General features: G+C 39.2%; 2 protein-coding genes across 3 annotated transcripts in view; one reads left to right on the top strand and one right to left on the bottom strand.

The window, feature by feature from the left end:
• Positions 1-1346: 1346 nt before the first annotated feature.
• On the top strand, positions 1347-10976 carry LOC129823085 (cytochrome c oxidase subunit 4 isoform 2, mitochondrial). Of its 2 annotated transcripts, XM_055881814.1 has the most exons (5): positions 1347-1419; positions 2375-2468; positions 3131-3298; positions 6094-6225; positions 10618-10976. In XM_055881814.1, exons 2-5 carry the CDS (start codon positions 2375-2377, stop codon positions 10749-10751), a joined length of 528 nt encoding a protein of 175 aa, XP_055737789.1. In that variant the 5' UTR covers positions 1347-1419; the 3' UTR covers positions 10752-10976. The 2 variants fall into 2 exon arrangements, with proteins under 2 accessions (XP_055737789.1, XP_055737791.1); XM_055881816.1 differs by lacking the exon at positions 2375-2468 and having other exon boundaries at positions 1359-1419.
• Positions 10977-12956: 1980 nt separating this feature from the next.
• Positions 12957-14348, bottom strand: part of LOC129823084 (apoptosis regulator Bcl-2-like) — a 90570-nt gene continuing 89178 nt past the window's right edge. The window contains exon 2 of the mRNA XM_055881813.1: positions 12957-14348. This exon is cut by the window's right edge and continues 3862 nt beyond it. The gene's annotated coding sequence lies outside the window, so the exon portion shown is untranslated.

The raw sequence follows: 14348 nt of genomic DNA, 5'->3' as shown, positions 1-14348 counted from the left end.
ATGCATGTTAACACTTTCCTGTGATTACCCTATCTCAACCTCCTACCGCCAAAAGGACCAACAGCACAGACAACCGGTAAAGTAAGAGTGTATATATAATTTTTACTTGAATCTTTTTTAAGCAGACTTCTTTCAGACTGAATATCCATGAGGTAAACATGGTAAGTCTGTAAGGCAAAAGGAAACAGATGTGTAAACTATATAAAGGTATCTAGATTAAAAATAAGAGCCTGCATATCACTTAAGTACACACATCTATTTGACACAATATAACCGAGCCAGTCTATAGCCTACTGCTGTCAATTTAACATAATGAAGCTTTGGTTTTCAGATGTTTTTTAACCTTGTCACTCACCTTAGTTATATTAACATTTCTTGTTTGTAGTGCCATTCACCATCCTAATTCCACCCCGAATCCACCCTTCCAGTGGGATCAATACTATCCTAATCACCTTTGAAAAAGACCAGTCTGAATCCCTATCTGGAGGATCAGAAACACATTTTTCAGTTTTGCAAAACCCAATTGTTACATTTAATCCGATCTGATTGCTGAAATCCAATATAACTTTTGAAAAACTGGGGCCAGGGAAATTGATGGGTTTTCAAATCTGCCTGACCATTCAAACCTGTTTTACCTGCCCTGACCGCAACAAATAGGAAACTCAGACACATTTAAAAGAGCGGGAGAATAATAAGAGCGGGAGAAAGGTCAGGCTATGCCTAGTTATGTAAATTAATAAACTACTAGAATACAAGATGGGTTAATGCTATTAAGTGCCACTGAAACCAAAGTAAGCCTACTATTAGCTTACTGTTCCACTTTAAACACAGCCTAATTTCAATGTTAGTTGCTATGGAAAATATCCATGGTGATTGGAACGCATAATTGCCAAGCTGATTGGCAAAATGGTTCTTATCAATAACAGAGAATTCTTAGTTCTGTATGGCAAATCAATGTAAGAAAGTTATTTTTGAACAAATTCAAAATGAAAGCGTGAGATAAATGTGCAGGAAGTATCACTTCCGAAAGTGGTTTGTGAGCACGCGCTGTCTATCCGAGCACAGATGTGTGCGTATTAGCCTATGATATGTGCTAAAAAGTATACTAGATATACTTTGCAGTACACAGCCTATTGATATGAGCTATTAGAATGTGATTCTGATCAACCTCACGTAGACACAATCCTGGTATGGTTCAAGTGACTGTCACACGGCAGGCGCTTCACGCTTGGAATAAAGTAGAATAACTTCAGTTGGAGCGCTTCCTGAAAGCATCTCATTGGTTGTTTCTACTGATAGTGAGGGACACCTGACTAAAAACTCTACATAGACATTATAAATTGTCCATACACTCCCATAGAGATAGCACGTAGGCACATCGGACAGACAGAGAGAGCTGAATAAAATTCCTATTTAAAGGTAATTCTTTTAGAAATTATGATTTCTTATAAAGCCTTCTATTGTTATTCATGCCACAGGAACTGTATGTACACTCACGTTTACGCAAGAAGTGTGCAACATTCAGATATACCTATCAATAGATATAGACTACCTGTAATACTTGGATAATATTTTGTTCTTTGTCTTAAAACCCAACTGGTTGGATTTATAGGCTACCTTGATTCATTAAATGTAGCCTACGAATTGTTTGTCGCTATGAATAGATTTCAATCAATCACAAGTGCAATCGTGTGAAGTCGTTTATGGGAAATATCAATGCATAGGCAATTTTATTGTTAGCAAAAATATTCTAACATAGGAGATTGTTGGCTCCTTTTGTTATAGATGATCTATCGTAGACTATTGGGCAAATGTCTGGCATTATAAGACGTGCAAATGCACAATAAAATGCCTTTTGGTTTGCAGAATTGACAATAAAACATCATACAGTATCTCATGCATGCGCCCCCTTGTTGTAAATGTAGCAACTCCTTATAGCACCCAAAGCACTACGTGACAGTCGGTGCGCACACATTCACACTCGAGTTAGCAGCATTCTTTAGTTTGCCCGACACCTGCTCAATATGAGGCACAGTCGGCTGGACGCTATTTCCGAATCAACTTTTGCTGTCGTTTACTGCTTATGGTGTATTGATTTACTCAACAGACCCAAATACTGTATATGCGCTCCATTGGTGTTGCATAGGGAACATTCATTTTGGAAATCCATCCATGATGTGATTTTGACAACGTCCAAATCAACTTCAAAATTAGAAGGTGTTATATTTGAATATCTGACCATTTCACCCCAAATTAATACCGTACGTGGAAACTGGGTTTATGTATTTTATGCAACTGTTAAGAGTAAAATGTCCTACCATAACTGCAACTGCTTTGTATAAAGTGACCTTACCATAGCTTTGTATCTGTCCAGATGTTGACCTCTCGAGCACTCGTGCGCGGGCTGAAGAGCGGGTTTTGGAGACCACTTTCATCTACCAGCAGCGTGCAGGCTCCTCATGGAAAAGGTCAACTCTTCCTATAAGTCTCATGTCCCACAGTTTAGGCTACATTAGAGAGTGGTGATCTCCCGAGGTCTGATTTGATAGGTTACCCCTAAGCAAATACATTTGTAAATACGCGCGCTCATACTTTTACAACCGCTTGCCAAAACCGCTACACAATGCTCATTGGCCACATTTTAAAACAGTGTTTTGGTTTTCATGATATAAGCAGGGTGGAAATTGGTAAGTACAAGGGTGTCCGGGCAAATTGTGCTTAGAACAAGACTGGCATAGTATAATGATTAAGCTGTCAATCCGCGCAAATTGTGCTTCAGACAAGACTGGCATAGTATAATGATTAAGCTGTCAAGTGCCACTTGCTTTGGAGCCACTCAGACAGTTAAGGCACAAACTATGGGTATCACATTCCACAAGGTCTGGTCTTTGCGCCAACCATGTCACAATGTCATTGGGAGTGCTGTATGGCGCTGGACTACGCACTATTCGGCCAGTAGAGGGAGTGATAACATCATTCACTGTCCTGTGTGAGTTAATGTAGGCTAAATTTGATTGGATCTTTGAAATACATTATACCACGAACATTACAAATAAAGATAGTTTCCAATCAGTTTACCAAACACCATTGATGTCACTGTCTGTCTCTGTTTTTGTGTCCGAATATATAGATATGAGCCCTGATGTGCTTGACCCCTCAGTGCCACAGTACAACAATCGCCTAGACACTCCTCTCTCTGACGTTCCATTCGTTAGGAACCTCAACTCAGAGCAGAGGCAGCTCAAGGAGAAGGAGAAGGGGCCCTGGACCAAGCTCACCAAGGAGGAGAAAATTGCATGTAAATCCAAGTGATCAAATCACATTCAAAACTGGATTATGTTCATCAGGGCACACAACAGAAACAGTTTTAAATTGTTTTGTAACGGAAAATGACAATTGCAGTTTCTTGTTGGGAAAGTCCAGGCAGTTACCCCCTGTTTCAGTTAGTTTGCTTCCGTTTGGTGCCTAATGAAAATGACCTCGGTGGGTCAACAAATATCCATTCATATGAAAACAAAGACGAAGGAATTGACCTATTTCTAAATGTTTGACAGTGTCAAATACAAATTACAATCACATTTCCTCATACAATACAATGAGGGACTTTGGCCCCAGGTGTTTGGTACATGATAAGAAAGCTCTCCCTTTATGTTGGAAAGGGCTGTATACAGTTCTTTTGAATCCCTCACTGGGTGATAGTGCATCTTTAGTTCAGAGACACACCTACACTATGGTGTACTGGGCCAGACTGGATTTATAGCAGGGGAATGGGTAGGAATAATGGTTGAAACACATATTCTGGAAGTGCTTCAAAGGTACAATAGATTCATTTCTCAATAGATTCAGCTGTCAATAGATTCAGCCGTGAATAGATTCAGCCCTCAATAGATTCAGCCGTCAATAGATTCAGCCATCAATAGATTCAGCCGTCAATAGATTCAGCCGTCAATAGATTCAGCCGTCAATAGATTAATCTCAATAGATTCAGCCGTCAATAGATTCAGCCGTCAATAGATTCAGCCGTCAATAGATTAATCTCAATAGATTCAGCCATCAATAGATTCAGCCATCAATAGATTCAGCCGTCAATAGATTAATCTCAATAGATTCAGCCAACAATAGATTCAGCCGTCAATAGATTAATCTCAATAGATTCAGCCATCAATAGATTCAGCCGTCAATAGATTCAGCCGTCAATAGATTAATCTCAATAGATTCAGCCATCAATAGATTCAGCCGTCAATAGATTCAGCCGTCAATAGATTCAGCCATCAATAGATTCAGCCGTCAATAGATTAATCTCAATAGATTCAGCCATCAATAGATTCAGCCGTCAATAGATTAAACTCAATAGATTCAGCCATCAATAGATTCAGCCTTCAATAGATTCAGCCATCAATAGATTCAGCCATCAATAGATTAATCTCAATAGATTCAGCCGTCAATAGATTAATCTCAATAGATTCAGCCGTCAATAGATTCAGCCATCAAAAGATTAATCTCAATATATTCAGCTCTCAATAGATTCAGCCATCAATAGATTCAGCTGTCAATAGATTCAGCCATCAATAGATTCAGCCATCAATAGATTCAGCTGTCAATAGATTCAGCTGTCAATAGATTCAGCTGTCAATAGATTCAGCCATCAATAGATTAATCTCAATAGATTCAGCTGTCAATAGATTAATCTCAATATATTCAGCTCTCAATAGATTCAGCCATCAATAGATTCAGCTGTCAATAGATTCAGCCATCAATAGATTCAGCCATCAATAGATTCAGCTGTCAATAGATTCAGCTGTCAATAGATTCAGCTGTCAATAGATTCAGCCATCAATAGATTAATCTCAATAGATTCAGCCGTCAATAGATTCAGCTGTCAATAGATTCAGCCGTCAATAGATTCAGCTGTCAATAGATTCAGCTGTCAATAGATTCAGCCGTCAATAGATTCGGCTGTCAATAGATTCAGCTGTCAATAGATTCAGCTGTCAATAGATTCAGCCATCAATAGATTAATCTCAATAGATTCAGCCATCAATAGATTAATCTCAATAGATTCAGCTGTCAATAGATTCAGCCGTGAATAGATTCAGCCGTCAATAGATTCAGCTGTCAATAGATTCAGCCATCAATGGATTCAGCCATCAATAAATTCAGCCGTCAATAGATTCAGCCGTCAATAGATTAATCTCAATAGATTCAGCCGTCAATAGATTCAGCCATCAATAGATTCAGCTCTCAATAGATTAATCTCAATAGATTCAGCCATCAATAGATTCAGCCGTCAATAGATTCAGCCATCAATAGATTAATCTCTCAATAGATTCATCTCAACATATTCAGCTCTCAATTGATACAACTCTCAATAGATTCCGCTCTCAACATATTCAGCTCTCAATTGATACAACTCTCAATAGATTCAGTCTGAGCGTTTATCGTTGGAATCTTTTAATGCAGTATAAACGTGGTGCCATTTTCCTATCTTGTTTTATGACCACATTAGTTTGATTCGATTTTAATTTTTTATTTTTTCATAGGATTAGGACGTTAGGTGTGAAGGAGTAATACTGACCACTAACGTTCATAAATAGGTGAAAAATCACTGTTACTGTTGAATCTGCATGAACATTACTTGAATATTGACAATGTGTAGTTCAAACACAAGGTGGCAATATAAACTCACTTTATGCAAGAGTTATTCCTCATGGTGCATTGTTCTGAACAGATTCTAGGCTACCCACATGAGATGACAACTCAAAGAGATATTATTCACCAGTTTGATAATAAGCTACAATAATATTGCATATAATATTGCAATCAAAAGAGATATTGTCTTCTCACAATGAAGACAGTGACTCCTGAATTTTGATCAGAATTAAATATGAAATATGATTTGGATCAAGCAATTATGCAAAGAAATACTTTGAATTACATAATGTATCAAACCCTCTTCATTTTCAATCAGATAGTTACAAAAAATGATTTCAACATTGATATGCAATCCTGATGAACTCTCTCTCTCTTTCTCTTTCTTTGTCTGTCTCTCTCGTTCTCTCTTCGTCTCCCTCCCTCCCTCCTGTTGTCTGATAGTGTACCGTCTGACCCATGAGCTGACCTACCCTGAGATGAGGAGAGGCTCCAGTGAGTGGAAGACTGTACTGGGAGGGGTCTTCATCTTCCTGGGCTTCTCTGGCATGCTGGTCTGGTGGCAGAGGATCTTTGGTGGGTCTCCTGTCACTTTGTCATTATTTCAGTTGTTGTTATATAGTGGGTAAAGAGTGGACCAGGAGAGCTGAACCTAGGCGCTGTTTTTTTAAAATATCAAAGTCAAATCATTTATCAATATCAAATAATTCCTTTGTTACAATTAAGTACCTTACTGTAATAGATTTAAAAAACAAAAAAAATGTACTGTAATAGATTTCCATTAAAATGGTCAAAAGTAGCTTTTTAGCAAAAAACTCTTTCTCAAGCAAGAATTTAGCTAGGACTGTCTGGGACTGGTCTAAGTGCGGAGAGGAAACCTGATATTGGCGGAGAGGTTTGTAACTCTCTTTGTTGTTGGTCTATTAACCAATTTTACCGCATGGTGATGTCACCATGGAAAGCCGACACTCCTGCCCATACAATCCTGCTGATTAGAAGGTCCTGTGTAGATTGTATTTCCAACAAGTAACTATCAGGAAATATCACTGATTTTAAAAAATCACACTTTTACAGTGCTAGTTTATCAGCTGTTGTATAACTATGCAATAAGGCCCGAGGGGCTGTGGTATATTGCCAATATACCACGGCTTACGTCTGTTCTTATGCACGATGCAACGTGGAGTGCTAGGACACAGCCATTAGCTCTGCTATATTGGCCATATACCACAAACATCCAAGGTGCCTAATTGCTATTATAAACTGGTTACCAACGTATTTAGAACAATAAAAATACATGTTTTGTCATACCTGTGGTATACGGTCTGGTATACCACGGCTTTCAGCCAATCAGCATTCAGGGCTTGACCCACCCAGTTTATAATATGATATGAAACACAGGGCACAGAATTGTGACCGCACTGGGCCTTTAAAGGTAGACTCACTTGAGTGTCCCTGTAATACACACTCAATGCTGTATTGTTGTATTTCTAGACCAGTCTTATTTTATTAATGTATTATAAATTGTCTTTCTGCTTTCATTATGATAACATAACATGAAAAGCATGAACAATAATAACTGATATCAGATTATGCCAACTGACTTTACATAGACTTGGTTTAATGGTCAGCTAGCTAAAGAGTAAGGCCTGGTTAGATTGCATACGGCTGATTTCTGTCATTTTATACATTCGCTCTTATGACTTCTTCTGACATCTCACACTAGTACTGTAGAAATAATGCAGTGGAAATGGAGCGGGTTCAAGCTAAGTGTTACTAGACGTTACTTCACTAGACAGTTTGGTGCAGTGTTGGGTTGTACTAATCCTTACTCCAGGCCCTTACAGAGAATGGTCTCGGTACAAGTGATTCTGATTTAATTATCATAACATTAGCATTGTATCACAATATATATATATAATGTATTATAGACCGATAGGCCATGTGCTAAAGAAAAAAAATAACATACATTATGGCTTGGCTGAAATCCAAAATGTTATACTTTATATCAGGGATTATACAAAGTTGTGCGTGTGTCTATCCATTGGAAGTAGCACAAACTCTTTCTCTCCATCTCCTCCTTGAGAAACCCCATAGCGTTCAGGGAGGAAGTAAAATGCTATATCAGGAGAAAGCCAGCCAGGAAATGAATAGGACCACAACACAGAGAAAGAGGCAGAGGCAGAGAACAGAGAGAGAGAGAGAGAGGAGACACACAGGACAAGAGTAGAGAAATAGAGTGAGGAACAAAGGTAGGGAGAGGGGAAGAGATGGAGTTAGAAGCAAAGCAAGGGAGACAAAGGGCAAGTGAAATAAGGAGAAAGAAAAGGGAGAGTACAAAAGAAAAATAGGTTGATGTGAAGTGTGTCAATGAGCAAATGAGATAAAGGGAATTGAAAGGAAAGAGGAATTAAGAGACTGATACACGGATAGAGAGAGACAAAAAGAGGGAGACCCACAGACAGACGGGAAGCCAATTCAGTTAAGGATGGGGTATTTCCCTTAGCTTGGAGTTCAGGTTGGGACTTGAAAAGCAGGGTGCATGCAACGCTGAGGGGGCTCCCTCCACCTAATTAGAGAAGAAAATAGTTGCTTCCTGGATAGACTTTACCACTCGCTACTCTTCTAAGAGAGCGAATAAAGATCAAGGGTGATTTTCCCAATCTCTCTCTTCCCCTCAGGATACAGGTTCACTCCCGCCCGCCTCCGGCACATTCCAACACACAAGTGGCTTTCACCGTTCCCACAGAATTCCCATTTTGGGAATGCTCCCTTAAAGAATGTTTGGTATTCCTTGTAGTTGATGGTTTTGTGTGCCTTTGAGTGCTTCAGCGCAATAGCATCACTTTGTCACAAAGGTTGGTTTTGATATTGGAGCGTTGTGATGTTAGAGTAGCTCTCTAGGCATTGGAATATTGAAGGTTGAAATCCTCCCATGGGTATAGGTGCTTTACTTCTCATTGGCACAGTACAGTAGTACCCTCCAGTAGTACCCTCCTCACTGTGTGGTGTATTTACAGCACAGTAAGCTGCTGAGGGGTGGACAGCTCCCCTTTGCCGGAACAGAGCAAATGGAATGGCATCAAACACCTGGGAACCATGTGTTTGATGTATTTGATACCATTCCACTGATTCTGCTCCAGTCCTTACCACAAGACCGTTCTTCCCAAAGAAGGTCCAACCAACCTCCTGTGATTTACAGTAGCATTGTTAACAGTTGAAAGGGAGAAGCTGTTTCATAACATAATAATCTATTCATTTCACACTTAATTTCTCCACTACACCCGTCATCTATAGACAAATGTGATAAAAGGTTGATACTACTGTAGGTAGGCTAGGGCTAACTAACTGTCGGTTGATGCTAGGTAGGCTAGGGCTAGCTAACTGTTGTTTAATGCTACGTAGACTAGGGCTAGCTAACTGTTGGTTGATACAAGGTAGGCTAAGGCTTGCTAACTGTTGGTTGATGCTTGGCAGGCAACGGCTAGCTAACTGTTGGTTGTTGCTAGGTAGGTTAGGGCTTGCTAACTGTTGTTTAATGCTACGTAGGCTAGGGCTAGCTAACTGTTGGTTGATGCTACACTCTTAGAAAAAAGGGTTCCAAAAGGGTTCTTCGACTGTCCCCATAGGAGAACCCTTTTTGGTTCCAGGTAGAATTATTTTTGGTTACTTTTTGGTTCTAAAAGGTTTCCAACTGGAACCAACAAGGGTTCTTCAAAGGGTTCTCCTATGTGGACAGCCAAAGAAGCCTTTTAAGTTTTCTGAGTGTAGGCAGGCTAGCTTGCTAACTAACTGTTGATTGTATGTTTTGCACTCTCTCTGGGCTCACTCTCAGACAATATGCTGCCCTGGAATTCACTAACACTCATTTCTTTATTGTGTAATCACTCTACTACTGAACATAACGTGACAGAAGGGCATTTGTCACTTTTCTGTCTGCTGTACGCTCTGGTGCCATGATTAATTACTACCTTCCCTTTTTCCTCCAGTGTAGCGGCAGTAAGAAGACTAGATGGAGGGGGGTTATCAAGGGGGATTTTGTACAATCAACTGTTTTACATTTGTTTATGCCATTATTTAATGTGCGAATTTAACTGTCTTGTGGCTGAGTGAGTGTCCATTAGTTAGTAACTGAATGGAATGAACATTTGTTTGATGTAGAAATAACAATCCCCTTTAAGGCAAATGTGATCATTGCGTTGGTCAAATTGTCATGGTTTATGGTTGAACCACCTTGCACCTTCTGTAAAGGAATTTAAGCAGAATGACTTCATAGCTTCATGCATGCAGACTCAGACTTCATGCATGCTTTTAATATGGAACCTAAAATAATAGATTCTTTACTTCAGCTCGAGTGTGGCTGAGTTCACTTCTGCTTATGCATGGACTGGTGTACATGGCTTGACACTCAAGACGAACTTCCTCAAGATGACTATTTATCTGTGGAAAGTGATATGAATGGTTTCTTACAAAACTCATCCCCTAATGCCTTTTTGGTCTCATGCAATGTCTCAACCAATGCACTTGAGGAAGACAACACAAAACACCTGACAGTGGACAGGTTTTCCAGGATACAGTTTAATAATACTAGTCCTCGGCTAAAAAGTGGAGATCCTCCATTGATGCCAGTTGTTTTGCCCTGGACTAGGCTTAATCTCTGTCCAGGAAACAGGCCCAAACTGTTTGCCTCACTGAGACAATGTTTTTACAAGAAGAGTGTCCTGGAAGATTCTTGAAACAATAAACAATTGATTCTTCTAAATGATGTTTACACATTCTGCGTCCTTGTATGATCCACAAAAACATTTTGCAACACAGTTTTGCCATTGTGTGGAGACAGTCACGTTTTATCTCTTGAGACTGACATTGTCTAATGCAACAGTCATGTCTTTCTCTCTCCTTTTCTCTCTCTCCCTTTCCCTATCTCTCTCTCTCTCTCTCTCTCCCTCTCACTTTCTCTCACTCTCTCAGTGTTTGGCGAGGTTCCTCACACTCTGTCTGATGAATGGGTGGAGAAGCAGACCCAGAGAATGATTGACATGAGGATAAACCCCATCGGTGGGTTCGCCTATCACTGGGACTACGTGAAGAAGCAGTGGAAATAGGAACTTGTGTGTATATGAGCTGTTTTTTTTCGCGTTAGTTCACTCTACATACAAATTAACATGATTTTGCCAGTTCCCTTGGTTGTAGTTAAAGGTAAGTGGGAAATTATGTTAATTTGTATTTCGAGTGAACTATCCCTTGAAGTGCCTCAGTAACATTGCTCTCACTTTCTTATTTTAAGATGGATTCATTCTATAAACCAAATAAACATATACTGTGACCAATTTCCTTTAAAGGTCAGATGTTGTTCATCTTGCAAAATCTCTGTGGAACTGATGATAAGCTGCTGCAACATTTCTGCATTTTTAAGCACATGTTTCTGGAATTACATTCCTTTTTGTCTCTGAAAAAGCTAAACTAAACATACTCGTGTTCGCCACATTCAGTTCCAACCCTGAAATTAAACACAGTCTTAAATTCTGCGACCGTCATCATTTTTGATGCCCGAAAAATTCGCAAAAAACAGGCCTCGATGCCAGCAATTATCTAGCTATCCACACACATAACTACCCCGCAAGCGTAACTGCTAACTAAAAAAACACGACTTATTTTTTCCACATGATTTAAAATTCTCTTTCTTCTCCTCCTATGTAGCTCAAGTGTTACATACAGTTTCTTCTTAACAGTGATAGCTCTGGACTCAAATTAAATTCATTCCCAAGTTCTCGGCAGGATGTAGCTCCCACACTGGAACTCTGAGGACGGGGTTAAGTCCTGCGGGTGTGGGATGCTGAGAGGGGTTAAAGCAGCCTTCATTTGGAACCAGCAGCTGGTTATCCAGGGAGACATAGTAATTAGACTGTGCCTTGCCCTGGCACAGTTGGATGAATACAGATCATCATCTTAATCATAGTGTAATCAACCATGACTACCATCATCATCATCACCATCGTCCTCTGTAGCAGCTGCAACAGCAGTAGATAGGCAGGTAAAATAGAGAGCAGAGGTTGCCATTTGGTACAGGGATAAACCTGGGTGCATTTTGATGCCAGCGACCACCCGACGAGTCATTGTCATACTTCACAGCTTTGTTCCTTCCCTCAGGTGACTATTACTGTAATACTGCAATGGGGAAGCTATGATAAATACCACCCTGAAGTGTGTCTGTGTGCGCATAGAAGCTTTAGTACCCAGTGGATTCAGCACACACACACACGCACACGCACACACCTTACAGCACCTACCTTACAGCACCTCAGGCTATGGAGTTCTTTTTATATTCCATACCATACTGTGCAGTTAGGAGCATAATGTGAGTGCTATTCATGGACACTGTCCCATATGTCTCGTTTTATAAAGCATGTTAAAGGGATAGTACAACCAAATTACAAAATTACATATTTGTTTTTGTTCCTAGTAAGCAGTCTATTAACAATGACAGAGTACAATACTTTCTTTGGGTTTGTTTACGTTGCCACTGCCACCATCCGCTGATGTTAACATTGTCTAACCAACAACCGATGCAAGTCAATGTACCGGATATTAGCATGTTTTTATATTTCATGCCCAACTCGTCTCAAAGGCTGTGTTAACCCAGGCAGGCCAATTCTGCTATTTTTGCCCAATTATTGGAAAAAGATCTAACTCTGATCAAAAGACCAAGAACTGGGCAAAAGAACGGAATTGGTCTCTCTGTGTAAACAAAGACAAAGTACCTTCAACCAAGTCAGTGAGATAGGCTACCAATTCCTTTCAAAGCATACATATCAAACAGATATTTTAGTCAGAAGAACACAAAATATAGATAAAATACCCATGAATGCTTGTGTCATGGCATACTCCGATCCCAAGCGTTGCTTTTTTCTTTAAAATCGTTTAAAAAAATAACCAGATAGTCATGCTTGAACTACTATCAAAGATATGACAAGATTAAAAGAGTAAGAGATTAAAGTGTTATCATCATTCATAATGAAAATAGCATGGTTATACAATTTGATATTACCATGGAGACTAGAGGTGTAGCCTAAATACAGAATTATCATTAAAATAACCTAATTGTAAACCTATTTATGTGCATGTTGGTACTACCACAATTCTATTTACATTTCACTGAGGAAGTTGCTTTGCTAAGAAGTCAACAACAGAAGGTAAAAAGAAAGATACAGAACTATCTTTATTTTCTTCTGTTTGTCCTACGTGTTTCAGTTTTAGTCAACAACAGATGCAAAACAGGTCCTTTGACTCGAAGAATTCATAAAACAAGATAACATTTTCTCTTGTTTATTTCCATATCTGACTCTCTTTCATTTCATCTCACCTCAGTAATTCTCATGTGGCTTCTTTAACATAGACATAATACAATGTGGAACAATCAAATACTAGCAGCTCTGTGTAGTTCATCAAAACTACTCCTGCCTTGGCAGTGAAATATCAATTAAACACGTACATATCAATTAAACACGTACATATCAATTAAACACGTACATATCAATTAAACACGTACATATCAATTAAACACAAACCGTGGTTTGTAGACCTAGCCCTCACTCATGTATTGGTACGATTGGTAGGCTGACTATCACCTCTTCATGGCTTTTGTTCAGATCAATATCCAGTAACTAATCAATCCCTATGTGCTGTTCAAATCTTATTTTGTTTCCTTCTGAAGAGAGAAAATAGTAAAAACCATTAGTTCAATAACATATTTGTGATCTTCAGTGCAGTTGGAGATCTTGATGGATCTCATCACACCACTCTGCATTGCAGACATTTTCCCGATGATACAAGACCATGAACTGCAGTATAGTATTGTTATCACTGATACTGCCATACTCGAGACGCATGTGCATCGTATTTAAGTCTGTCTTTATATATTTTGATATTTCCATATGGAAATCATGATTCATCCATTTTTTTGTGTCTGTTATATTTTTGTTATTTTTACTCACTCCAATCTCAGCTTTAGGAAGACGTCTCATGGACCTCTGTGGTCTAATGAGTAAAAGCAAATGAAAATGTAGCTATGACCAGTGTTATAGGATTTCTCCATCTTTGCATTTTTATCACGTAGCCTACAGAGCAGCAATGTAAACTGTGAAAACTGAGGATCGAAACAAAAAAAGACTATGGAAGTTCAAATGAAAATGAATGACCTGATCTGTCTAGCCAGATAAGAGAGGGTGAGAGCAGTGGGAAAATAAAAAGCTGCCAAACAATACTTTTTTGGAGCGTCCTTTGTATGTTCAGCTTTAACAGTCTTATCACACAATCGTCAGAAACAGTCAAAAGATTTACCCTATGGTGTATCCTACAACCTTTAGTTAATATACTATATGCAAACTACACAGCATTATTTTAATTACATTGCAACTGGAATTTCAGGGTTGCAGTCTAATTCATCTCATCTCAACTCAAGATACACAATACATTTCTATCTTAATCCTAGCCTTGTACCCTTCTGAACCGACCCCTGCTTTAAAGGACATAGCAATTCAGAGTGTCCAATGACAGTAGTTACAGTAGACATCGGAAGTAACCAACCAGAGGCCATGGAACACCAGCCCTGTCCAATAAGAGGCTTTAAAAAGAAAATGTCTCTCTGATGGGAAGAGTGGTGCCTCAGTGTCTTTGCCTCCACTGATGGGAAGAGTGGTGCC

Source organism: Salvelinus fontinalis, chromosome 25 (genome assembly GCF_029448725.1).
Source record: "Salvelinus fontinalis isolate EN_2023a chromosome 25, ASM2944872v1, whole genome shotgun sequence".
NCBI classification, from domain to species: Eukaryota; Metazoa; Chordata; class Actinopteri; order Salmoniformes; family Salmonidae; genus Salvelinus; species Salvelinus fontinalis.
Note: the sequence above shows the minus strand (reverse complement) of the source record. Positions and strands in the feature narration are given on the sequence as shown.